The following is a 25,139-nucleotide window of genomic DNA, read 5'->3' on the forward strand; positions in this document are numbered from 1 at the left end:
TGTTCTTGATGTTATTATAATCCTCTGATTATTCTAGAGAAGACCTATTGTAAACCTGTTATCATTAATATTGATAATAGAAGTTTGAGGTGGACTATGGTCCCGTAGTTTTTCCCACGTTAGGTTTTCCACGTTAAAAGATTTGGTCTCACTGTGTGATTGATTTTTTGCTCTATTGTTTATACTATGCTGGTTGATATTTTCATTTAGATATCAAGTTAAAATTTTGATGGGGAACCCATTTTGATATACAAAGAGGGAAAAGAATATTCCGCTTAAACATGTTTTTTTCCCAACAAGTGGTATTAGAGCAACAGGTTGTTTAGTCCTAGTTTTTCTTATGTGATTGAAATGGAGTAGTCAGATGGTATGATTAAATTGAACTCATCAAATTATTCCACTTGGAGGCGTCTGATGGAAGATTTGCTCTATTGCAAAGATTTGTATAAGTCTATCAAGGTTAAAGATAAACCTTCTACTATGGACGATGAAGAATGAGAAGTTCAACATAGAAAAGCCATTGCATATATTAGAAGATGGATGGATATAAACTTGCATGAGCATATTTCAGATGAAACCAAAGCTGATGTTGTTTAGCAAAGGTTAGAAAACCTCTTTGCGAAAAAGACAGTGGGAAATAGAATTTCTCTCCTCAGAAGACTTGTAAATTTGAAGTATAAATATTGTGGTAATATTGTTGAGCACATAAGCCTATTTCAGAGTCTTGCAAATAAGTTGGTTGTTATGAAAATGAATATAGATGATGAGATGCAAGGATTATTACTTCTCAGCTCTTTACCAGAAAGTTGGGAAACGTATGTGGTAACTAATTGTAACTCCATGCCAGAGGGGACTCTAACTATAGATATGGTTAAAGACAGTTTGCTAAATGAAGATGCCAGAAGGAAAGAACATGGTGAATCTTCTTCTGGGGCATTTGTTACTGAAAAATAAGAAAGATGTGGAAGAAGTCATAGCAGAAATCCACATGGATATAGAGGAAGATCCAAGTCTAGAAGAAATATCAAATGTTTTCACTATAATAGGCCAGGTCACATAAAGAAAGAGTGTAGGTTTTGGAAGCGAGAACATAATGAAATGAAGAAAAATGAGAAAAAGACCAATACAATTGCTGTTGAAGGTAATATCACTATTGTTTGTGATGAAGGTTGTGTTAGTCTTGTAGCTCAGGACAGTAATTGGGTAATTGACTCTGGTGCTTCATTTCATGTTACTTATAATGGTGATTTCTTTAGATCTTACACTACTAGTGATTTTGGTAATGTCAGAATGGGAAACAGTGGTACATCTAAGATTGTGGGTATTGGAGATATTTACTTGGAGACCAATATTGGGAGCAAATTGATACTCAAAGATGTAAGGCATGTTCCAGATATTCGTCTTAACTTGATATATACAAGTAGACTTGATGATGAGAGCTTTGCACACTATTTTGGTGAAAGCAAATGGAAACTCACTAAATGTTCTCTGATTGTGGCAAGAGGAAAGAAACTTAACTCTTTTTATGTCATAGAAGCTAAGCTACACAAAGGAGAGATTAATGTAATTCAAAAAGGTGAAAGTATAGATCTTTGGCATAAGAGGCTTGGACATATCAACGAGAAGGGACTTCAAACTCTTGCTAGAAAGCAGTTCTTACCAGAGTTGCAAGGTATATCTCTTAAATCTTGTGATCATTGCTTAGTTGAAAAAACACATAGAGTTACATTTCATACATATCCATCATCTAGAAGATCAGATGTTATTGATTTAGTTCTGATGTTTGTACTATGCAAACTAGAACTCTTGGAGGTGCTCTTTATTTTGTTACTTTTACTGATGATCATTCTAGAAAAGTGTGAGCTTTTGCTTTGAAATCGAAAAACCAGATACTCGATGTTTTCAATGAGTTTCATGTTAGTGTTGAAAGAGAAACTGACAGAAAGCTAAAGTGTATTCGATCAGATAATGGTGGCAAGTACACGAGTCCTTTTGAGAATTATTACAGGTTCCATGGTATTAGGTTTGAGAAAACAGTTCCTAAAACTCCTCAACAGAACGATGTGGCAGAAATGATTAATAGAACCATTGAAGAAATGATTAAGTGTATACTTTCCCACGCCAAGTTATCAAAGTCATTTTGGGGGGAGGCTATGAGAACTACAGTTGATCTGATAAATCTTTAGTTCCTCTGAAAGATGATGTTCCAGAGAGAGTATGGAGAGGAAAAGATATATCTTATAATCACTTAAGAGTCTTTGGGTGTAAAACATATGTTCATATTCCCAAAGATAAAAGATCCAAGCTTGATAGTAAAGCAAAAACATTTATCTTCTTGGGATATGGTCATGAAGAGTTTCGATACAAATTATGGGATCCAATGAATAAGAAGATTATTAGAAGCAGAGATGTTGTATTTATTGAAGACCAATTGTTTGATGATGATGATAATATTGAGAAGGCAGAAACCTCTGTTTATATTCCTTGGAGTTTGGGTCTAGTTCCTTCACCTATAGTTCATGATAAACATGGGAGAGATGAACAAGAAGATTATGGTGAGAATACCAGTGATGATACACTTACAGTTGATGATGCTGAACCAAATGAACAAGTACCTCCACCACCAGTTGAGATTCCATTGAGAAGATCTACTAGAGAGCGACAACCATCTACCATATATCCTCCACATGAGTATGTTATTCTTACTGATAAGGGAGAGCCAAAAACTTACTAAGAAGCTATTCTACATGAGCATAAGAATCAGTAGGTTAAAGCCATACAAGAAGAGATGAGATCCTTACTTGAGAACCATACCTATGACTTGGTAAAATTGCCTAAAGAAAAGAAAGCTCTCAAGAATAAATGAATTTACAAATTGAAGACTGAAAATAATAGCTCACAACAAAGATATAAGGCACGACTAGTTATGAAAAGATTCAATCAGAAGAAAGGTATTGACTTTGAAGAAATGTTTTCTCCAGTTGTGAAAATGTCCTCTATCCGAGTTGTTCTTGGTTTGACTGCCCGCTTGAATTTAGAAATTGAGCAACTTGATGTAAAAACAGCATTTCTTCATGGTGACTTAAAAGAAGAAAATTTACATGGAGCAACCAGAAGGTTTTAAAGTCAAGGGAAAAGAAAATCTGGTGTGTAAGCTTAGGAAAAGCTTATATGGACTCAAACAGGCACCTAGACAATGGTACAAGAAGTTTGATTCCTTTATGATAAGCCAAGGGTATGATAGAACCACATCTGATCATTGTGTATTTATGAAGAAATTTTTAGATGATGATTTTATTATTTTGCTGCTATATATTGATAATATGCTGATTGTTGGCCATGATATTGAAAAAATTGGAAAGCTTAAAAGAGAGCTAAGTAAGTCTTTTGTTATAAAAGACTTGGGATTGGTGAAACAAATACTTTGCATGAAGATTCTTCGTGATAGGAAGAAAAGGAAGATTTGGCTATCTCAGGAGACTTACATTGAAAAGGTTCTTGAAAGATTCAACATGAGTAAAGCCAAAGCAGTTTGTTCTCCACTTGCAGGTCATTTCAAGCTTAGTTCGAAACAATGTCCTACAAGTGAGAAAGAAAAAGAAGAAATGTCCAAATTGCCTTACTCATCTGCAGTAGACAGTTTGATGTATGTTATGGTTTGTACTAGGCCAGATATAGCTCATGTGGTTGGAGTTGTCAGCCGATTTCTCTCTAATCCTAGAAAGGAAAATTGGGCAGCAGTGAAATAGATATTAAGATATCTAAGAGGTACTTTCAAGTTATGTTTATGTTTTGGTAATGATGAACCTGTGTTAGAAGGGTACACAGATACAGACATGGCAGGTGATACTGATTCTAGGAAGTCTACTTCGGGATTCTTGATGACATTTGCAGGAGGAGTAGTCTCTTGGCAGTCTAAGTTACAGAAGTGTGTTGCTCTATCAACTACAGAAGCAGAATACATAGTAATTACTGAAGCCTGCAATGAAGCTTTATGGATGAAAAAGTTTCTACAGGAATTGGGCTTAAAACAGGAAGGATATACTGTTTACTGTGACAGTCAAAGCGTCATTCACCTCTCCAAGAATTCAACATACCATTCTAGATCCAAGCATATTGATGTGAGATATCATTGGATTCGTGATGTGCTTGAGATGAAAGAATTACAGTTGGAAAAAGTACATACTAATGATAATGGTTCATATATGTTGACAAAATCTTTGCTTAAGGAGAAGTTTGAAGCATATAGGCGAAGAGCGAGCTTGGTATAGCCCACCATATGAGTTGGAGGCAGAGAATTGTTGGGTCCAGCCCATATGTGGCCTTGGATAATTGGGCCATATTGGGTGCAGCATGCGTGTGTGCATATGATCGTGCAGCAAGCAAGCGGCGGCGTACAGAGAGAGAAGGAGAGAGAAAGATTAGGTTTCTGAGTTTTCTGCTTGACGATCAGTGGCCAAACGTTGTCAGATTTGGCCCAAATTTTATGTGGAGAATCCTTACAGCAAACTCTACAATCCTAACGGTGTTGATCTACAGTTTACCCTCTCTAAGGTACTTTCCTGCTATATGAGACCTGAAATTCTCTTTTGAGGAGATAGATCTATGTTCTTGATGTTATTGTGATTCTCTGATTATTCTAGAAAAGACCTATTGTAAACCTGTTATCATTACTATTGATAGTTGAAGTTTGAGGTGGACTACATTCCCGTGGTTTTTTCCACATTAGGTTTTCCATGTTAAAAGATTTGGTCTCACTGTGTGATTGATTTTTTGCTTTATTGTTTATACTGATTGATATTTTTATTTGGATATCAAGTTCGTATTTTGATGAGGAACCCATTTTAATACACAAAGAGGGAAAAGAATATTCCGTTTTAACAGATTTTTTTTTCAATAAAAACTAAAAGATGAGGAGAAGATGGATGGGGAGAGGGGATAATACTAAGGAGGAGAAGGTTGAAGAGGAAGGGGGTAGAGGTGAAAAGGATGAAGGAAAACTGAGTTAGGGGTTTAAAAATCTTATCCTAAATCAGATTAAACTGATTCAAGAGAAAAAAAAATCGAATTATAATTTTTTTTGAAGTATTTAACTTCACTTGACATAAAAGATAAGAATATTTCCATCGAAATAAAAAAAATAATCCTATATTAAAACGAATTAGAGAAACATCATCCGTTAAAAAATGAATAATATGAATTTTTTTTGATAAATTGCTCAAGTTATGTACTCTCTTCCGAAATAATAAACAGCTTCCCGAATACTTGGTACCGCGTACATGTTCATGGACTGCGTTCCGGGCCCCACATCATTCTCCAGTCATCGAACTGGTAAGTTGCGGAAAGGTCGAAAAGGTAATTTTCCGTTTTGCTGGCTACTTGCGGGAACGAAACGGTTCTCTGCTCGAGGTTTCAGCTCACCTGTCTCTTATCAAGCAGCGAACACCAAAGTCACCCAGACAAAATGATCCACCTTCGTGAGATGTAGCTCTTACTGGTTGACATATGTGGGCCTCGCATCCAAATATACTGTGGGACCCTACTGGGAACGGATGGATAGCGTGTTCCTGTGTTTGGAAGCTCGACCGAGATCCAGAGCCCAAATTTTCTGCAGCTATGCACTGTGAAGTTCCATCCAAAACCGTTAAGTCTGTTCTTCTTTGTTAAAGTTTAACGTCAACCATTTTAATAAAAATATACGCTAAAATAATTTTGATAACATCAAACGGACGAATCAGATTAAAGAACAGGTGCGATGAACGGTATATCAATATTGTTTGTTTAATCCCAGCCGTCCAATATTAATAGTATTTTAATAATATTTTTCTTTCAAAATAGGCGGGCGGTTGATATGAAAAAGCGGAAGCGGGAATATTTTCGACGTGTTAGGTGGGCCACCGCCTCTCTGCGCCCTGTCACGGTTGAGACAGGTGCACCGCGTCCTCCTCCCCGCGCCCCGTAATAGTTCGACGCCTATAGGTCCTCATTCACAGTCTCAAAAGTGGAGTCCATGGCCTCAGTAACCGCCGCAAAAGCCCTCTGCCTCTTCACCGCCACCTCCTCTGCCTGCCGCCAACCTCAACTCCCCCCTCTCCTCTGCCTCGGTTTCTTTCTCCTCCTCCCTCTCGCGATCCCCCTTCCTGGGCTTGCACCTTGCCGTGCCTCCCAACACACCGTGTTTCCGCAAGTGGACAGAGGGACGGGGCCTCCGGATCGTAGCGGCGGTTCGGCCCACGGTTCTGGTGGCCGAGAAGCTGGGGGACGCCGGGCTGCAGCTGCTGTGCGAGTTCGCCAGCGTGGACTGCTACAACCTCGTGCCGGAGGAGCTCTGCGACAAGATCTCGCTCTGCGACGCCCTCATCGTGCGCAGCGGGACGAAGGTGACGCGGGAGGTGTTCGAGGCGTCCAAGGGCCGGGGTCGGCATCGGCTATGTTGACCTGCAGGCCGCGACCGAGTACGGATGTCTTGTCGTCAACGCGCCCACCGCCAACACCGTCACGGCTGCGGAGCACGGAATCGCGCTACTCGCCCAGGCGGATGCGTCTATGAAGGCCGGTGAGCTCCTTTTTCTCTATTCCTTTCCCCTTTTTTTGTCTTCTATTCTTCTATTGATGCTGTAGGATTGGCTCTGATGAACAAGTGAAGTAAATGGAGCGGATCTAATCCCAGGATGTGGACAATGAGAGCTACATAGATCCGCCGTTTAGTTGTTTGTACTATTGCGATCGCCTGATTACATTGTCGAGAAACCTGCTAAATTATGGCTGATGATTGTTTGGACTAAGATTCATCTCCTTTCTCTTTATGAGAAGAACAGGTCGACTAGCACAGGATATTTTCTCTGGTATCGAACAGAGATATCTTATTACATGAATTAATTGTGTTATTGAACTTGCAACATTTCGATTTTCTCATGATCTGTGAATTTCTTTTCATTAATATTCGTGATTCATTGCCTGTTTTTCCCTAATTATTGAGCAAAGAGTAGGATAGATTCCCCTTCATTTCTGTTATTTCATATAACTTAGATTGCCAACTTAATTGGCTAAAGTAAGAGACTTTTGATTTGGTGGTGCTGATTTATCCCCTGGTTTTCTGGTCTAAATTTTTGGATTCAAGTTGTGTTAATTTTACCTGACTGGAACCTTGTTTCAGAGGCAAATCATTATTTGATACTGCAATAATTTGGACAATTGGTTTGATTGTTAAGATGACCCTTATGAATGCTAATTTAAAATATTCAACATATGTAATTATCCTAAGCAATAACTTGATACGGTAAAGTACTTAATGTGCTTCATTTGCATAAAGTGCATTTCATTCTGGTTGACAACATGAAGTTTTTTTTGGGTATGGAAAGCATCTTAACGAGCACCCCTTAAACTTTTTTTCTTGGTTACCTGTGATTGAACCCTAATCATATCTGTCTATTGTCTGTTTGGAATGTCTTAAGATCTTGTATTGGCAGCAAAAGTTTTACTGTACTTAACAGTTGGTAAAAGTCAAGATGTGGGATTTGGAACCTTTTTCTGAAGAATGTGAATGCACATTACTGTATACTGATTTTCATTTGTTTTATTGTTTAAGGATGTCATACCTTACAGAATAACTTTTCTTCAGGTAACAATTTTAGAAGTATACTTCTTCCTTTTCGATTTATTGTAATCTATATCATAATTCGTGAGTACTCTAAAATCTTGAGTTAATTCTTGAGATCTTATGGAAACTATTATTGAGAAGAATCGTATCTTTGACATTTGCAGTATACTTTTTTTTTTCAATCAACCTCTATCTAGTCAATAGCAATATTTAATTAAGTAAAATATTGAAACTTATTAAAGGATTTACTTAAACCTGTATACTGTTCTATTTTGCAAAATTGACAACAAAACTCATAGTAGTTTTTTGTTAGACTTAGGAGGCCAAAGATATAACACATGTTAAACAATTATATTTGCTGAAATATAGCAGAAAAAAGAATTCATGTTCATATCTTGTGCAAAATGGTTTCATTTCTGAGTAATTTTCATGTTCTAAATTTGAAAAATAAAAAATAATAAAAATCCTATGTGTTGTTATGTATGGTTAACAAATGATAAGGCGGATATTGAATGCTCGTGAGATTTATCCTTTCTTTGTAATAATCAACTCTTTGTGTGTAAACACGTAGTTCTTTTTCTTTTTTCAATGATATGTCAGTCTTATCATTTGTTGGTTAAGGTTATCTGTTGTCTTTCTTTATGACTTAAAAATTTAGATTGTTAACCAAGCAGCAAGCTATGTGATTGTGATACTCAGGGAAATGGCAACGCAACAAGTATGTTGTTGTCTCTCTAGTAGGAAAGACACTGGCTTCGATGGAATTTGGAAAAGTTGGTTCCGAAGTCCCTAGGCATGCAAGGGGACTAGGGATGCGTGTTGTAGCTCATGATCCTTATGCTCCAGCTGATAAATTCCGTGCCTTCGGTGTAGAACTCGTATCATTTGATGAAGCCATTTCTGCTGCAGATTTTATCTCCCTCCACTTGCCACTCTGCTCCAAGCGCTGCAAAGATCTTCAATGATGAAGCATTTGCAAAAGTGAAGAGAGGAGTTAGGATCATTAATGTTGCCAGGGGTGGAGTTGTTGATGAAGATGCTTTGGTCAAAGCACTTGATAATGTTACAGTTGCTCAGGGAGTCTTCTGACTTTAACCTTCAAATATGTTTTAGCTGCCAATTGTATGAACTTATATGTATCAATTACCATCTACTGTTTTGTTGCTTGCTTACCATTTGATCATATTACCTGATCTTTGGCTCAGGTTTAAAATTTGGGAAAAATGCTATTTTTGTTTAATTAGTAAACAAAAATGGCATTTTTGTTTAACAAAAATACTTGTTATATCATGACTGTACCCTTTTCCCGTCAGGTTCTTTCTCAGCTAGCCCCTTACATCATCCTCGATGAGAAACTAGGAAGTCTGGCTGTCCAACTAGTAGCTGGTGGAAGTGGAATCAAGGGGGTCAAGGTTGTATACAAATCAGCTAGAGATCCTAATGACTTGGATACAAGGATTCTGCGTGCCATGATCACTGAAGGAATAATAGAACTGATATCTAACATGTTTGTCAATATTGTTAATGCAGATTATACTGCCAACCAAAGAGGCCTCCGCATTAGCAGATGAGAGAAATTTTCATGACAACTCTCCTGAGATCCCTCTGGACTCGATCCAGGTCCACCTGACACTAATGCGGAGTCGAAATTTGTTAGTATCTTGTCTGATGCTGGTGACATACTAGTGGAAGGAAAGGTAAAGGATGATATTCCACATCTCACCCCTGTGGGGTCTTTCACTGTGGATGTAAGTCTTGAGGGAAACTTGATACTCTGCAGGCAGGTCGACCACCCGGGCATGACTGGACATATGAGGAGAATACTTGGAGACGAGAATGTGAATATCAACTTTATGAGTGTGTATAACTGCACCAAAGAAGCAGGCCATAATGGCCATTGGTGTGGATGAGAAACCTGACAAGGAAACGCTCAACATTGGCGAGGTACCAGCCATCGAAGAATTTGTGTTCCTTGGACTATAGTCTTGAGATCTTCCATGGCTGCAATTTTTAAGATCCTGATTGTTGCATGGTACAAATAAATGCTCGGAGGGCATCATTTCATGGTACTTTGACAGGTCCTGACAGAGAGAGTAGGATAGATATATATTTTTTTTTTCTTTTTTCTGAATGCTGCTGTTCTAGCCCTATCGATCTTCTCGTTGGATTCAATATTTCAGTTTGAATAGGGTATATGCACATTTTTGTTGCTGCTGCTTGCATTTGTGATGAGCATTATATAATTTGTGTTTGTGTGTGTATATATATATATATATATATATATATATATATATATTGATAAGAAGGTTCTATATATAAAATAATTATGTATATTGTTCAAATGCTGATTAAAAAAAATATTACGATTTACGATTAAAAAAAAGTACTCCAATGGATATGATTCAATTAAAAAATAAACACTGATGTAGAAGTAATTAAAACATAAATACTAATTAAAAATAAATATTACTTGGTAGACATCTACTCGACTCATTCTAATTTTAGATCGAGTTTTAAACTTCGAGAATCAAAATCTCATAAATTTTGAAAACAGTAAATAGTTTAGTTAGGAAAGAGTTTATCATGTCATCCTAAAATTCTGATTTCAAAGTTCAATTTATAGTGGTGTGTTAAAAATAAAAATTAAAAAAGCAAATAATCTTTCCCCTCTCATTCCCCATTTCTAAATTCTAAAGCACGTCTGCCTCAAGGAGGACAACCACTATCTCATCTGCTACTTTGGGATCCTCCGTTCCCCCTCCTCCGATCCCTTTAACCCTTCTCGTTTCCCCGCAGGGGTAGGGTTACGCCGCTCGGATCTGGATTCTCGACGGAGGATCCCAACCATCTCGATCTGATCGATCCGCTGCTCGTCCATGGGCATCCTCTTCACCCGCTTGTTCTCGTCCCTCTTCGGCAATCGGGAGGCTCGGATCCTCGTACTCGGCCTCGACAATGCCGGGAAGACCACCATCCTCTGTAATACCCTTCTAAGCTCCATTCCTCTTCCTTGGGTTCGGATTTGGTGGTCTGATCTGGTTCTCTTTCTTTGTCAGATCGGCTTCAGATGGGGGAGGTGGTCTCGACCATCCCAAGTTAGTGCTTCCTTCTCTTTGATCCGTAGTTTTTGCTTTTGTTTTCCATGATTGGTATGTGGATTTTGGTGGTTGATATCGACACATTTCTTTCGTTTTTTTTGTTCTGATTCAGCGATCGGGTTCAACGTGGAAACCGTGCAGTACAACAATGTTAAGTTTCAAGTATGGGATCTTGGTATGTTGATACACCTATTCGGCAAAGTAAACTCAATCTTCTGTTGTAAGGTTTTACGGATCCACTGTTGCGTTATATTGCTTATTCATACAATCCTCGTATAAATTGTTTGATAATTGGATCTGGATTATAATATTGTAGCTCATATTTCCTATGCAATTTCTTCAATAGCTCTTTAATTGTTTAAGTCGTTGCAATTGCCAAGTATAATAGTCTTTTCATATTTCATTAGGAATGTCACGTATAAAAAGGTTGGCCTATGTGTTGCTTTTTGATGTAATATATGTGGCCTTCTATTTTATTAATATTGTTGATTTTGCTGTTTGATTCTTCCACATATAAGCGATCTTCAATGGAATGATCAACATCATTAATCCTAAATTTTTATTTCCTATGAATTTGGGAAAAAGCAGTGATGTTGAATTGGATGGTAGGCAGCAGGAATTTGTGTGAACCTATTTAACAAGTGGACTTGTACAAGACTTGGTCGAGTTGTAACACATCCTTACGTCACTACCAATGAGTTGTAACACATCAATGTAGAAACTAACATTGTTCTCGAGGAGACATATTTTTGGTGCTGAAAGCATTTTTTACCAACCAAATCCATTTCTTCCATGGCCTATGAGCTGCATTATACATGTAAATGCATTTTGATGTTGAGGCTTAGGTTTTCAGTTCTAAGGTCTTTTCTCTTTCTCTCTTCATCTATTGGAATTTATTACGATGATTTGTTTGTCTACCATGTTGTTTAGGGTCTATCTTGAATTGCTTTTGAAAGCATCCTATCTTTCTTTTTTTGAAGTGATTGTAGTAGTAATTGCACACCTCTTTCAAGCAATGATGTAAACCCCAATTAGTGCCTGGTAAAGATCCAAATATTTTTTATGAGAACCTTTTGCTTGTCATCTACCTGATCCTACTTATTGCAGGCAGCTTTTTTCTTTCCTTTGGATAGGCTATGAAACTAATATGGCACTATGTCTAGACAGGATATCACTCTTTCACGAAAGCTTCTTGGTGTTATGTGGAAAAAAAATGTTTTATTAATATCAAAATATTTCTATGGAGATGTAACCCCTGTACTACTTACAATTAACTGTATCTAAGATGATGACATATGATGGATATCATTATTCAAGCATGTTTGAGCAGCTTTGAAAATTATGGACTTGTATATCATTAATGCTGTTTAGTTTGCATGATTAGCTCAAAATCAGAATTAGTCCAATGAACTTAATCTGTTACAAGCTTTCTTTTCGTCGTTTCTAATAAATCTGTCTATATTACTTGGCTTGATATTCTCTTCAAGTGTTCGTCTCTGATACAAACTCTATGTTTGCTATAACAGGTGGGCAGACAAGCATTAGGTACTTCTCTATTTCTCAATCTATTATTCCATTATGTCTTGGATCTCTTTTTTCATTTTATCATATGTACAAGAAGCGAATGAGTTTATTGCTAGATGTTCATCTTCATATTTCGGAAGTCTTAGCTTGCCCATGGGATCGTAACTTTGAGATTATATTGTAGATTTCTTACCTGAGGCACTTTGGTTGGGACAACTGAAAATGTTCTTTAAGCACTAGACCTGTTCAATAAATGGAACTAATGTTTTAATCTTTTTGTTTCATTATGGAATGATGCAGCCGTGTTGGTAATTCACAAACTTGGATGTCTTCCTTCATTACTTATTCCCAAATATTTAATATATAAACATGTGAACAGGAAAAAGTTTAAACTAACAAGTTTATCTTGTTGTGTAAATATTTAGGCTGATGAGTTTAAGCTGTTAAATAACAATTCAATCCTGCATGTTATAACATATTTTAAGAGTTAATATGAAGTCTAAAGCTGTTTTTCTTCTATGCATGTTTCTGTAACAAATCTCCATTTTGGTAGTTGTTGCTCAATTAAAGCCCATGAAGCCTCCAATATGAGGCTTATTTAATGGTGTTAAACACTTGGGTTTAGGAAATTTCAATAGCAGAAATGTACTAGACCTTGGTATGATTCATGATGATTATGAGGCTACTTGGCTTACATGTACTTGTGAATTGAGAAGATAAAAAAATGAGCAAAGAAATTTTAGCAGTTTTTTCAACATAAAAGTTTGTGGTGAATCAGTTTTTGAGAATGTCCTTTCATCTGGGTGGGTAACTTATGAATGGTTATTGAAGAAGACTGAAGGCTTTCTACATGTAATTTATGGCATCTGCTACGAAGGTTGCTTTTGTGGAATACACTTCAGGAATTCTCCAATATGGATTAACTGAACTTGGATTTACTCTAGATTTCTGACATCTTATGCCACCCAACCATTTGTATATTTTGATTAAATTGAACTTCCAACTGAAGTCTCCCTAGCATAGATTGCCATGCTGACCTTGCTAGTTGGTGTGTCCATGCTAACATAAATACTGATATAAGGCATAAATGTCATGGATTTACCATGCAGTATGCACCATATAAATATTGCATTCTAAGTGCATCCTTGTTGGCATGGTCATCATGTTACACAATGTATCCTGTGTGTGCCTTCCCTGAACTCTCACAGGGGTATGTTATGGGTGGTGAGTAATCCTAGTTTTTGGATTACAGCAACTGGTCCCACTGAAACATTCATGTAGTCAGCGATGGCAATTTTTGGAAATACATTGCGTCTTAGGATGGATTGATCATTGTGCAGGTTGAAAGTAGGGCAATTTTGGTGATGATTAAATTTATGGCAGCATTGGTTCATTCTGTTACATGTTGTTTTTCCTCAAAAAATTAGTTTACATTCCTTTAAATTGTGTAAGTGCATTTGTTGAGCCATCTGCACTGTTACAACAAAGAAGTCTAAGATGAATAATTTAGTATGTTTTCTATCAGTGACTTAAATCATGGGTTGATAGATGCAAAACAATTATCTATATTGTGCTTCTTCAGAAAATTTTTCTTGTCTTATTATGCCAATGTTAAGATTTGTGTTACACAATGTATCCTGTGTGTGCCTTCCCTGAACTCTCACAGGGGTATGTTATGGGTGGTGAGTAATCCTAGTTTTTGGATTACAGCAACTGGTCCCACTGAAACATTCATGTAGTCAGCGATGGCAATTTTTGGAAATACATTGCGTCTTAGGATGGATTGATCATTGTGCAGGTTGAAAGTAGGGCAATTTTGGTGATGATTAAATTTATGGCAGCATTGGTTCATTCTGTTACATGTTGTTTTTCCTCAAAAAATTAGTTTACATTCCTTTAAATTGTGTAAGTGCATTTGTTGAGCCATCTGCACTGTTACAACAAAGAAGTCTAAGATGAATAATTTAGTATGTTTTCTATCAGTGACTTAAATCATGGGTTGATAGATGCAAAACAATTATCTATATTGTGCTTCTTCAGAAAATTTTTCTTGTCTTATTATGCCAATGTTAAGATTTGTGTTGAATAGAAACCTTATGAACTACTTTTGGAGGTCATTGAAGATAGGAATGATATTTATCTACCAGTTGTTTTGACTACCAAACTTTTGAGCAAGTGGCAAATTGTTGAGTAGATAGTTATTATTTTTTTAGTGCCTTATTTGGCAAAAAGGAAGTTATGAGAGCTAAACAGGGTACCACAGACCGGTAAATCGGTAATAAGTGTTTCTGCTTTATGAATGGTAAAAGTGCATGTTGGTGAGACAAAATGTAGTTTGGAAGAGAAGACAGAAAAGAATTAATTTGTTGTGAGACCTACATTTCAAATTTAAGATACATTAAAAATAAAGATGCACAACATAAGAGAAGGAAAAGGTCAAACTAAGATAAAAATGATATCTATGCATCTTAAGCTAATATAGACCCAGAAAAGTGATGTCGATGGTCAAAGGTCCTAGCCTCTTGATACGGATAAAAAAAGCTGTAAATGAGTTCCTAACTTCTCATTTTAAGTTCCTAAATTCGTCAAAAAAAGTTTGCATGTGCATATAGGCCATAAGGGTATGAGGATTATACAAATTTGCCACCCGAGATGGTATGCTAATACTATACGTTTTGAGATTTGACATGCCAGTATGGGCATATTGTTGTAACAAAAAGCAATGAAGAAGCATTGTTTTAACAAAAAACAAGAAGCATGTGCACAAAGTTCATATTGTTTTCTCCGATTATGACTCTTACGCAACAACTATAATTTTTTGTACAAGGGGATGAATGCCACTGAGAGCAGCTTAGTAATACATAGCAAGTCTGAGAAATTTAGTAACATAACTTGTTAGTATATCACTTATCTGAACCATAATTTTTTGTTCTGGCGAAAACAGATTGACCATAATTTTGAAGTTAAATTGGTTTGCTAGTTTCTGCCAATTCTGATTAGTTTTTACCGAGAGTAATTGGAAGCCCAATTAATTTCTTTTCTGATCTTTGACTTATTTTAAGCTGGTTATCTCAATTTCAGCCGAGACTAAGTTCTAGTAAATTTTGGTAACTGCAGAGTTTTTCGCTTTGATTTTAGGTTCACCTTTTCTGTCTCTGATTGGTATTAGATTAAGGTATTAGTTTTAAGGCTTTAATTGAAGGTTTTGGCAATTTGGTTCCTAGTAAGATTTTTATGAGAATTTACACCAAAGTAAATCAGCAATTATAAGAAATACTTTGGAAATTCATATAAAAAACAAAACAATATAAATATTGCCGTAAGTATGCATCACTTTAGAATATTTATCTTCTTGTGATATAACTTAGGTTACTACATATGACTAATATTCTCTTGAACAACACATTGTTCTAAATTTTGTACTTCCCTATATCTAATTTTGACTTTTTTGTGTTCTATTTTGTTTAATTTTTTGCCTAAAACTATTGGGAACCAGTGAAAAACTACAACGAGTCACCAAGGTTGTTGAAATTGAATCTTGAAGGATTATACCAAAACAGAAATCAAGACTTATGTTCGGAAATATGATTTAAACTCCTCTTAGGTCCTGGAGTAGAATGCAGCAGTAGTTTTGAGATGAGATGGCTACCAAGTAATGGTAATATTATGTAGCATTGCCATTAGCTGAATTGCCTGGATGCTACTGAAAGTCTTCTACTACATACATGCAAATCTAATTCTATTTCTCTCTCCCCTTTCGTGTAGCATATTTCATGCAATAGAAAATTAATAACTTTTAAATAGCCATATCAGCAATCTATCGATGATTATTTGTCATTTTATTTTCTGCAGACCCTACTGGAGGTGCTACTTTCCAAACACTCAAGCTGTTATATATGTTGTTGATTCCAGCGACACAGACAGACTTGTGACTGCTAAGGATGAATTTCATGCTATCCTGGAGGTCTGTAGCACAAATGTATTCATTTGTTTCTCTTATGTTATGTTCTTTTTAAAACATGTTTGTACCATGTTTGAAAGTAAGATGTTAGTGTTGAAATGTCTAATCACTCTCTTTTATATTTTCAATTAATTTGCTAATTTTTTTGCACAAATTACCTAAATAGTTGCTAATTGTTTATTTGTTGTATATACTATGATCAAGTTTCCCTTTCTATTTAACTGTATGTTCCACTTTCTCACAATAATGAAGTTCTCAGTATTCTATTTTCTTTGCCTAAGAATAGCTGATATGATTATTGTAGGTTGATGTGTATGTCATTCTATTTATTGCTCAGAATCTTTAGCAATATAAATCATATGACAACTTCTGAAGGGGATGTAGCGGAGCATGGTAGAAGGTTTTTCTTCTTTGTGTGTCACCAGTTCATTTTCTTCCCTGTTTATTGCTTTTACTGTAAAAGTAAATGGGGGATTAATTTGGATATGAAAATTGGATACAGTTGTTCCCTTGCTGTATATCTGCAGGAATCATTGGGGTTGTTTTAATAAGACAGTCATATGCCCCAAAATGAAGCATAAGGATGCTCTTAGTTCAATTTTAGCAGAACCCAAAATAAAAGTGAACATGAATTTTGAGGCTCCAAGGTGCTCTGTTCTGTGTTGCTTTGCAACTGTTGATGGAATGTATTTGTTGTTGTGCAAAACATAACACATTGAATTTTCCAGTAGTTTTTTGGTGTATGTAGACACACACAAGATTTTATTGACTACTCCATATATATGGCAGGAGGAAGAGCTGAAAAGTGCTGTTGTCCTCGTGTTTGCAAACAAGCAGGTGAAGCTTCTAGGTCACTCGATTAAACTAAGCATTTCTTTTTTGACATGTGAATTTGCAATTGTCTGAGTCATGCATGCATCTCTATCGTTGTTTTTTTGGGTTTGTAAATTTCCTTGGTTGGAAGGTTGAAAACTTGCCCTAGTTTTCTCTTGGCCAGATGATATTTCAGTTTGGTAGTTTCTATGATTGAAGAGTTATGCTTCATCTTCAAGTCGAGTAGGGATTAATTTAGAAACAAAATAGAAGAAACAAATTGTGTCACATACCATAGGTTTTTCTCTATGTAATACATGTTCATACTTTATATAAGACGTTGAACATTGTGAATGTGAAAACTAAAATCTTCAGACAGAATAGAAGTCACCAAAATATTCAGGATGGCATGGTTATCTAATTATCTAGTTGAACATATGAGACTTTTAGATACTAAATATGGATACTAGTTTAGGCAGAAGAAAATTGTTTTGATTGTTTTTATTTGTTTATATTATTTTTATCGACCATGGTCATTTTGTTTCTTTGCAGGATCTGCCTGGTGCTCTTGATGATGCTGCAATAACAGAAGCCTTGGAATTACACAAAATCAAAAATCGTCAATGGGCAATTTTTAAAACTTCAGCAATAAAAGGAGAAGGGCTTTTTGAGGGACTGGATTGGTAAGCTCAACTAATCATTTTAAAGTGCTCCCAGATCTTTTCAATTTGAGAATTGAATTAGCGTAAAGCTATCTTCCATTTGCGTGTCTCCCAGCATGGAATTTCAACAAAGAAATTGATGAAGGTCAGTGGTAGCAACCCTAGGACTTTAAAAGTGGGTGACATGGATGAGACCAAGTTATGTCCATTACCAAGGGCTTTTATTTCTCCAACATTTGCATTTTAAACTTCAACTATAATAGCTAACTTCAGGAACTGATCATTGACCGATTTTTCGATGAGTTATAAATTGCAGTAGACTATCAGAACAATTTATGTCAAAAGTAAATAATTGGTACAGGGAACATTATTTGGTGCAGCAGAAAAATAGATATTTAGCCTTTTCTTTTTTATCTTGCCACTCATTATCTAAGAACTAATGTGTAATTTGTTGCTATTTGTTACTTTGCTGATCTTACAATTTAAACTCATCAGTGCATCTCCTTCAGTTTATACTTGCAGTTTAATTTATTAGTACCTCGGCATAGGCCATCTATTTCTTTCAAATGTTTGATCTCAACCGGGTATGTTAAAAATCCATAGCTAATGTATGACCTTCATATAAACTGATGTTTCATGTTGCAGGCTTAGCAATACACTCAAGTCAAGTGGAGGCTAAACTTTGCTAAAAGCACAACTCATATCCTAGGTCGGGGACAAAACCTTTTTGAACTCTGGAAAAAATTCGACGACACCACATATTGATATTAAATCTTGCTGAGCGTACGGTAGCCATGAATTTTCCTTATTCAGATCTACTTGAAAAGTTGTGGATCATAGATCGAATACATGGTAATTGTAGTTGTTATTATTTGTAAAATTTGTTGCAAGAAATCTTGTTTTATTATCTTTCATACACGAAGGATACGATGCAATCGTCTCTTGGTGTTAAAATTTTCGCAACCAAGAACTTTGTTTGGCGACATCTACAGCGTAGATACAGGAGGAAGCAGGAGTCGGTTAATTGTCCGACAGCCGCGGTATGTAGATGTCTGCTTCGATATTTATGCTCTAATAAGCACGATTTGAACAATAATATCTCTCATCCCCTCGTGACTTGACCCAGAGACCTCTGGCGAGGATTGCCTGATCCTGTTGCAGAGTGATTCCTGCACGGTTCTCTGTGAGTTCTCGTTTTCTTCTTCTTCTCATTATTTAACTATGGTTCATAATAATTATTTCGATCTCTAACATATTCCCGATGGTAATAAAGTGAGAAAACTGGCCTCCATGACTTATTATAGTCATCGTTTTAGAGAGTGCACTTGATAAGCAGCCAGTAGGTAGAGATTAAGAAAGAAATGCAGTTTTGTTCATTCCCTAATTGATTAAAGTGATAACTAAGTGAACTCCAACATGTCATTTGCTTTTGTTGTGATGCGATCGTGAGGTTCTTACTCGTACTCATTATGGTCGTACCAGACACCCCGTTGCAATAGGAGACTTTAATTGGATATAGGATGAGTTCAGATAATAACAGATAGAAATAGATAGTCATGTTTGGGTTCATATTGGATGCAAACTAAATATATGTTGATAAATCAGGATATACCGAGTACTCGAGTCGATCCAATCTGTTTCAATCTTGTTTAAGTACTTCTTATTTGAGTGAGATGGATTTGGTTGAAATTCATGAATATTCAGATTTATAGAAGTAAAAATATCTTGAAATTCTCTACCTATTCAGATCACGACCTAAAGCCAGGCATAAGGCTCGAGCTAGTTTTCCATCTCCTTGGAAGGACAAATTTTCTTGAGATTGTCACACACAGGTTCGAATTGTTTATACCTGGTTAACTGTCGTCACGGAATCATCTCTCGTGTGGTTTATAGTTGATCGATTCTTCGAGAAAGTCAAGTTCATTGTTGACCGTCGTATATAATATTTTGCCACTTATTACCATCTGTCGTTGTCTTGTGTTTCATTAATTATCATTGCTTCCCGTTCTCCATGGATAGTCTAACAAGATACTAGAACTAGAACTTGCAAGACACCCAGAAAGTCTGAAACGTCACGAAACCGTTTTTACGTCATGCATGGGATTTTTCAACGTTCGTACGTGGAAAGATACCCACGAAGTTGAAATGCAATTATTTTCTTTTAAAGATCATTCTTTTGATCAATATAGCCTAACCATAGAAAGAGACTGAATTTAATCCGAAGATTTTTCTTGCAGGCGTGGTCTTGATAAACAAGATTTCAACACCGATCCATCTAATTCTCCCATCACAGTGATAGCAACTAGATTTTTCAAACCATACGAAGAAATATCACAATACACAGGGAGCATCATACCAAGCATAAATAGCATCTTCTTCATTTCATTTCTAACATGGTATTTGTAACACCCCTCATTTCCGAGTGTTCGTATAATTTTTGGTGATAATGTAAGCATCTATTTTAATTGACAAAAGAAATAGAGTATGAATTAGAGGTAACTTATTTTTAAGATTTGGGAGATCTGTTAAAAAAAAAAAAAAAAAAAAAAAGAAAGAATCTGAGGACCTATATGTAAACCCTAAGGACCTAATCGTGAATATGATAAAAACAAGGACTAAACTGCAAAATGCACCAAATGACAAATTCCACCGCTTAAGCTTCTCTGCCTTCGTTGTTAAGGAAGCAGAGGAGGCAGCTCGTGGGTGATCAGGGAAAGAAAGAAAGAAAGAAAGAAGAAGAAGAAGAAGAAGAAGAAGAAGAGGAAGAAAATTGGGGCTTTTAGGGTTCTTGCTTTAATCTTGTCATTTCGGGTCAAAATTTCCAAAGGCAAGTGTTCTAACCCCATCCTACAGAAGTATTAGACTCTGTTTTTATGTTGATTCAAAATAAATTGGAAGATTTCTATTTAGAAACTGATATGTCTCTCTTTGGACTTAAAACCATGGATTCTGAAATATTTTCGGTATATTGACCCCTATACACTGTTTCGGCTATAAGTTTTAGCACAAAATGTGAATTCAGGCAGGAACTATTTTGTTTGTAATTAGACTCTTATGTCTTTCTTTTGACACCGATTTTGTAGAATTTGGACACCGAATACTTACCCAAACTTTTCTTTCAAATGAGACTATAGATGCTGTAAAACAGACTTCAAGATTTCTGACCTATCGATACTAAGTTATCTATAACTCCCTGTTGAGAATTCTGATTTGTACCAAACTGATTTTATTTGAAACTAGATTTGAAAATATTTCTTTGGACATACAGTTTGAAAATTTTGGAGTTCAATTGCCCACCCTACCGTCTGTTGAATCCGACCCTATAAATTCTGTAAAACAGTGATTGTGATTTTGACCTTGTGTTACCAAATCAGAGGTAACTCTGTGTTGGGAGCCCTGTTTCATATGAAATCTGTTCCATCCGAATATAGATTGATATATGATTCGACCATAGCCTTCTTATGGGTATTGGAGCATAATTGTTATTCTGAAATATTTGTTTGATGTGCCACTGGAATTCTGTCCGAAATCGAGCTTTGGTCGATTTCGCATATTCTGTTCCATTTCCTTTGGATACTTGAGTTCGCCTAATCTTCTTATTGCAATTGAGCTGATTATAATTGCTTGGAATCCCTGTACACTCTTGCTTTCATTTCTTTCCTAAAATGAATACTTTTGTGAGAGATTTGTTCCTTGCATCACACTGCTTTTGAAAAGGCACATGTACGTTTGGTTGTTCCGCGTGTGCTTCCGTTATATGCTACTTTTTGTTGAAACTGCCTTCTTGTACTCTGGTGTGTGGGATTGTCTGGACCTTTGCCAGAAATGGTAAAGGGTATGCGCTGATTTGCCCGCTTTGTGGGGTCCCGCTTTGAGGGATATTCTGGTATGCGCTTATTTGCCCGCTTTGTGGGGTCCCGCTTTGTGGGATATTGCTTAGAGCCTGCGATGCTCTGCCGGCCCCTTTGACTTCACCTAGACGTGGGTGGATGGAGCTCCCAGACGTGGGAGACTTTTGTCAGGTGGTCATTCAGAAATGGATGAATCACATTCTGACTGAGATCCCACTACACCCTCTATATGTTTGATATGACATCCAGAGTTTTTGTGAGTTATTTCTGTTCGTGCTCTGGATAGTTATGATATGATTGCAACGTCAAGGACGACGTTTGAGCTTCTGTACGACATATGAGTTTGATATGCTCTGAAATGCTTCATTCACTGTTGATTTTGCTTCGTAATGTTCCATATGTCGTTGATGTGATTTGGAACATTTTAAATGCCATTGATAAGCTCCGATATGTTTCCTTTGTTTCTGATATGCTCCAATTACTCTATGCCCCATCTGTCAGGAACCAAATATGTATGATTAAAAAGGACAACTATGATTTCTGCTCCTAATGATATTAAGTATACGAAATCGTATATTCTGCTTTGTGTTTGAAAACTGCATCTCTTTGGAAATTGTACTATTTTGATATGGATATGTTAGTCACTTGCTGAGCTCTTTATGCTCACCCCATTTGTTGATAAATTTTTCAGGATAGCGTATCGCTTGCTTAAATGTTAAGAATGGGCTGAGACAGTGGAGAGTTTAGAAGACGTTGGGCAGAACTTTTGTTAGCATATATGTAGTTGTGTATAAGTTACTCTGCATATTATGAAATGTGACGATGAATCTGGACCTGTGGATTTTGTGTAAGATAAAGGATCCCTTGTGTATAGGATTTTGGAATGTTAAATTAAATTTGTGTAATGATATGAACTTATGGTAAATCGATGATTCTGGTGACTGCATAGATTTCCCCACTTGTGGATTTATATTGTGATTTTTATTTGGTGAGTTGAGTTCAGATTGCATGAATTATCGAGTGATGTATGCTATGTTTATGAATTGCACAGGGTTATGAATTGATAGATTATAGAGGTGAAATTTGATCTGAATGTTTTCTTAGTGACCTCAAACGTGTGTTTGGATCCTGGGTTAGTTGAGACAAAAAAAAAAATTTTAAATATCATGGATATTTTTAGGGGTGTGACAGAGGTGGTATCAGAGCATGATTTGAGAATCACTAAGAATATTTTTTTGAGGTTTATTGACTATTCATTTAGAGATTGATCAAAGAAAATATTCTTTTGATGTTTTAGGAAGCAAGGTATGAATCTAAATTTACTGAGCTCTCTAGGTTTGCCATACGTATGACTGATGATGAATCTAGAAAAGCAAGAAGGTTTGAAAGGGGATTACGGCCGGCAATAAGAAGCCGAATGTCAGCTTTAAAATTACAAACATATGCTGATACGGTAGAAAGAGCTTTGAAAATTGAAAGAGACATGGAGGAAATTCAAGAAATCATTGGCAAGAACCAAAGGAACAAATTTACTAGCAAAAGCAGGAGAGAAAATGAATACGAAGATAGTAACAAGAGGTTTAAGACATCTGGATTTGAGAAAAGGAAACCATGGGGGAGGACTCAGTTATGTGAAAAATGCGGATTAAATCATGAGACAAGTCGGTGTTTTCGGGTGACTGGAGCATGTTTTAATTGTGGAAAGCTAGGTCATCAAATAAAAGATTGCCCACTGAACAGGAAAAGAGAGCCACTGTCTCCTAGACCCTCAGCCCATGCTAGAGTATACGCTATCACTGAACAAGATTCTAGAGCTTCTAAATCAGTGGTGGAAGGTATTCTTCATGTTTCTAAAAGAAATGCAAAAGTTTTGTTTGATCCCGGCTCCAACTTATCGTTTGTTTCAAAATACTTTGCTTGTCACTTGGATATTCCACCTAAATCCCTGGATTATATGTTATATGTAACAACTGCTGTTGGAGATTCATTGGCAACAAACTTGGTCTACCCATCTTGTTTGATCTCTATTGGAGACCACGAATTCCTTGCTGATTTGATTCTCCTAGAGATCCAGGGCTTTGATATTATACTCGGCATGGATTGGTTATCTTCTCATCACGCTAGTATTGATTGTTACAAAAAATAATTACTTTCTGCATACCAGATCAGCCTATATTTTTCTTTGAGGGCATTAAGCATGATTTGCCTCCTTGCTTAATATCCGCACTTCAAGCTTATCATCTTATGCAGAAAGGTTGTTTTTGTTATGTGGTGTGTGTAAAGGAGCATTCAAATCAGGAAACCCACCTTGATGAAATTTCAGTGGTCAAAGAATTCCCTGATGTATTTCCAGACGACTTGCCTGGTTTACCTCTAGATAGAGAGGGTGAATTTGCTATTGATCTAGTCCCCAGTACCGCCCCAATATCTAAGCCTCCCTACAGAATGGCACCACTTGAGCTTGAAGAATTAAAGAAGCAAGTACAAGAATTATTAGATAAGGGTTTCATACGACCCAGTGTGTCCCCATGGGGTGCTCCGGTACTATTAGTGAAGAAGAAGGATGGAACATTGAGGCTTTGTATTGATTATAGACAGTTGAATCAGGTGACCATCAAAAACAAATACCCCATACCTAGAATTGATGATTTGTTTGATCAACTGCAGGGTGCACAAGTATTCTCTAAGATTGACCTGAGGTCAGGTTACTATCAGTTAAAGATCAAGGAGGAGGATATTTCAAAAACAGCTTTCAGAACTCGATATGGTCATTATGAATTCTTGGTGATGCCGTTTGGTTTGACAAATGCCCCTGCAGCTTTTATGGAACTAATGAATAGGATATTTCAACCGCTCTTGGATATCTGTGTAATTGTATTTATTGATGACATATTGGTGTATTCAAAGAGTAACCAGGAGCATGAGGAACACTTGAGAGATGTGTTGTCCATACTGAGAGAAAAGAAGTTGTATGCGAAGTTCAGCAAATGTGAATTTTGGTTGAATGAAGTTGCTTTCTTAGGTCATGTGATTTCAGGGAAGGGTATATCTGTTGATCCAAGGAAAATAGAAGCTGTAGTTGAATGGGAAGTACCAACAAATGTAACAGAGGTTAGAAGTTTCTTGGGCATGGCAGGTTATTACAGGAGATTTGTGGAGGGATTTTCTCGAATTGCTCAACCTCTCACCAAACTCACTAAGAAGAATATGAAATTTGTATGGGGCGATGATTGTGAGCAAAGCTTTCAAGAGTTAAAAAGAAGATTGACTAGTGCCCCTATTCTCACTATTCCAAGTGGTAGTGAGGGATTTGTAGTTTATACTGATGCTTCAAGAAAGGGGCTAGGATGTGTTTTGATGCAGGAAGGGAGAGTAATTGCTTATGCTTCTAGGCAACTTAAAGGTTATGAATTGAATTATCCAACTCATGATTTGGAATTAGCAGCAATTATTTTTGCTCTAAAGATTTGGAGACATTATTTGTATGGTCGACAGTTTGAAATCTTCACTGATCACAAGAGTTTAAAATACATTTTCACTCAGAAGGAGTTGAACATGAGGCAGCGAAGATGGATAGAACTTCTGAAGGATTATGATTGTGCCATCCGTTATCACCCGGGCAAGGCCAAT

General features: G+C 36.5%; 1 protein-coding gene and 1 long non-coding RNA gene across 2 annotated transcripts; both read left to right on the top strand.

Moving 5' to 3' along the window:
• Window positions 1-5,961: 5,961 nt before the first annotated feature.
• LOC135597084 (uncharacterized) lies at window positions 5,962-9,799 on the top strand. Its single transcript, XR_010481113.1, has 3 exons — window positions 5,962-9,012; window positions 9,131-9,297; window positions 9,381-9,799. It is a non-coding gene; the product is annotated as an uncharacterized LOC135597084 (long non-coding RNA).
• Window positions 9,800-10,278: 479 nt separating this feature from the next.
• LOC103970688 (ADP-ribosylation factor 1) lies at window positions 10,279-18,593 on the top strand. Its single transcript, XM_009384568.3, has 8 exons — window positions 10,279-10,579; window positions 10,657-10,695; window positions 10,811-10,873; window positions 12,225-12,243; window positions 16,075-16,186; window positions 16,973-17,020; window positions 17,549-17,679; window positions 18,304-18,593. The coding sequence occupies exons 1-8, from the start codon at window positions 10,477-10,479 to the stop codon at window positions 18,335-18,337; spliced, it is 549 nt and encodes a 182-aa protein (XP_009382843.2). The 5' UTR covers window positions 10,279-10,476; the 3' UTR covers window positions 18,338-18,593.
• The last annotated feature ends 6,546 nt before the right edge of the window (window positions 18,594-25,139 follow it).

This window comes from Musa acuminata, chromosome BXJ1-11 (assembly GCF_036884655.1).
Source record: "Musa acuminata AAA Group cultivar baxijiao chromosome BXJ1-11, Cavendish_Baxijiao_AAA, whole genome shotgun sequence".
NCBI lineage: Eukaryota > Viridiplantae > Streptophyta > Magnoliopsida > Zingiberales > Musaceae > Musa > Musa acuminata.

What these genes read in the sequence shown, in the direction of transcription:
- LOC103970688 (XM_009384568.3), top strand. Translation starts at nt 10,477, where the DNA reads ATGGGCATCCTCTTCACCCGCTTGTTCTCGTCCCTCTTCGGCAATCGG. An exon ending in AATTTCATGCTATCCTGGAG is followed by an intron (nt 16,187 to 16,972) that starts GTCTGTAGCACA and finishes TATATATGGCAG; the next exon opens with GAGGAAGAGCTGAAAAGTGC. An exon ending in CTTTTTGAGGGACTGGATTG is followed by an intron (nt 17,680 to 18,303) that starts GTAAGCTCAACT and finishes TTCATGTTGCAG; the next exon opens with GCTTAGCAATACACTCAAGT.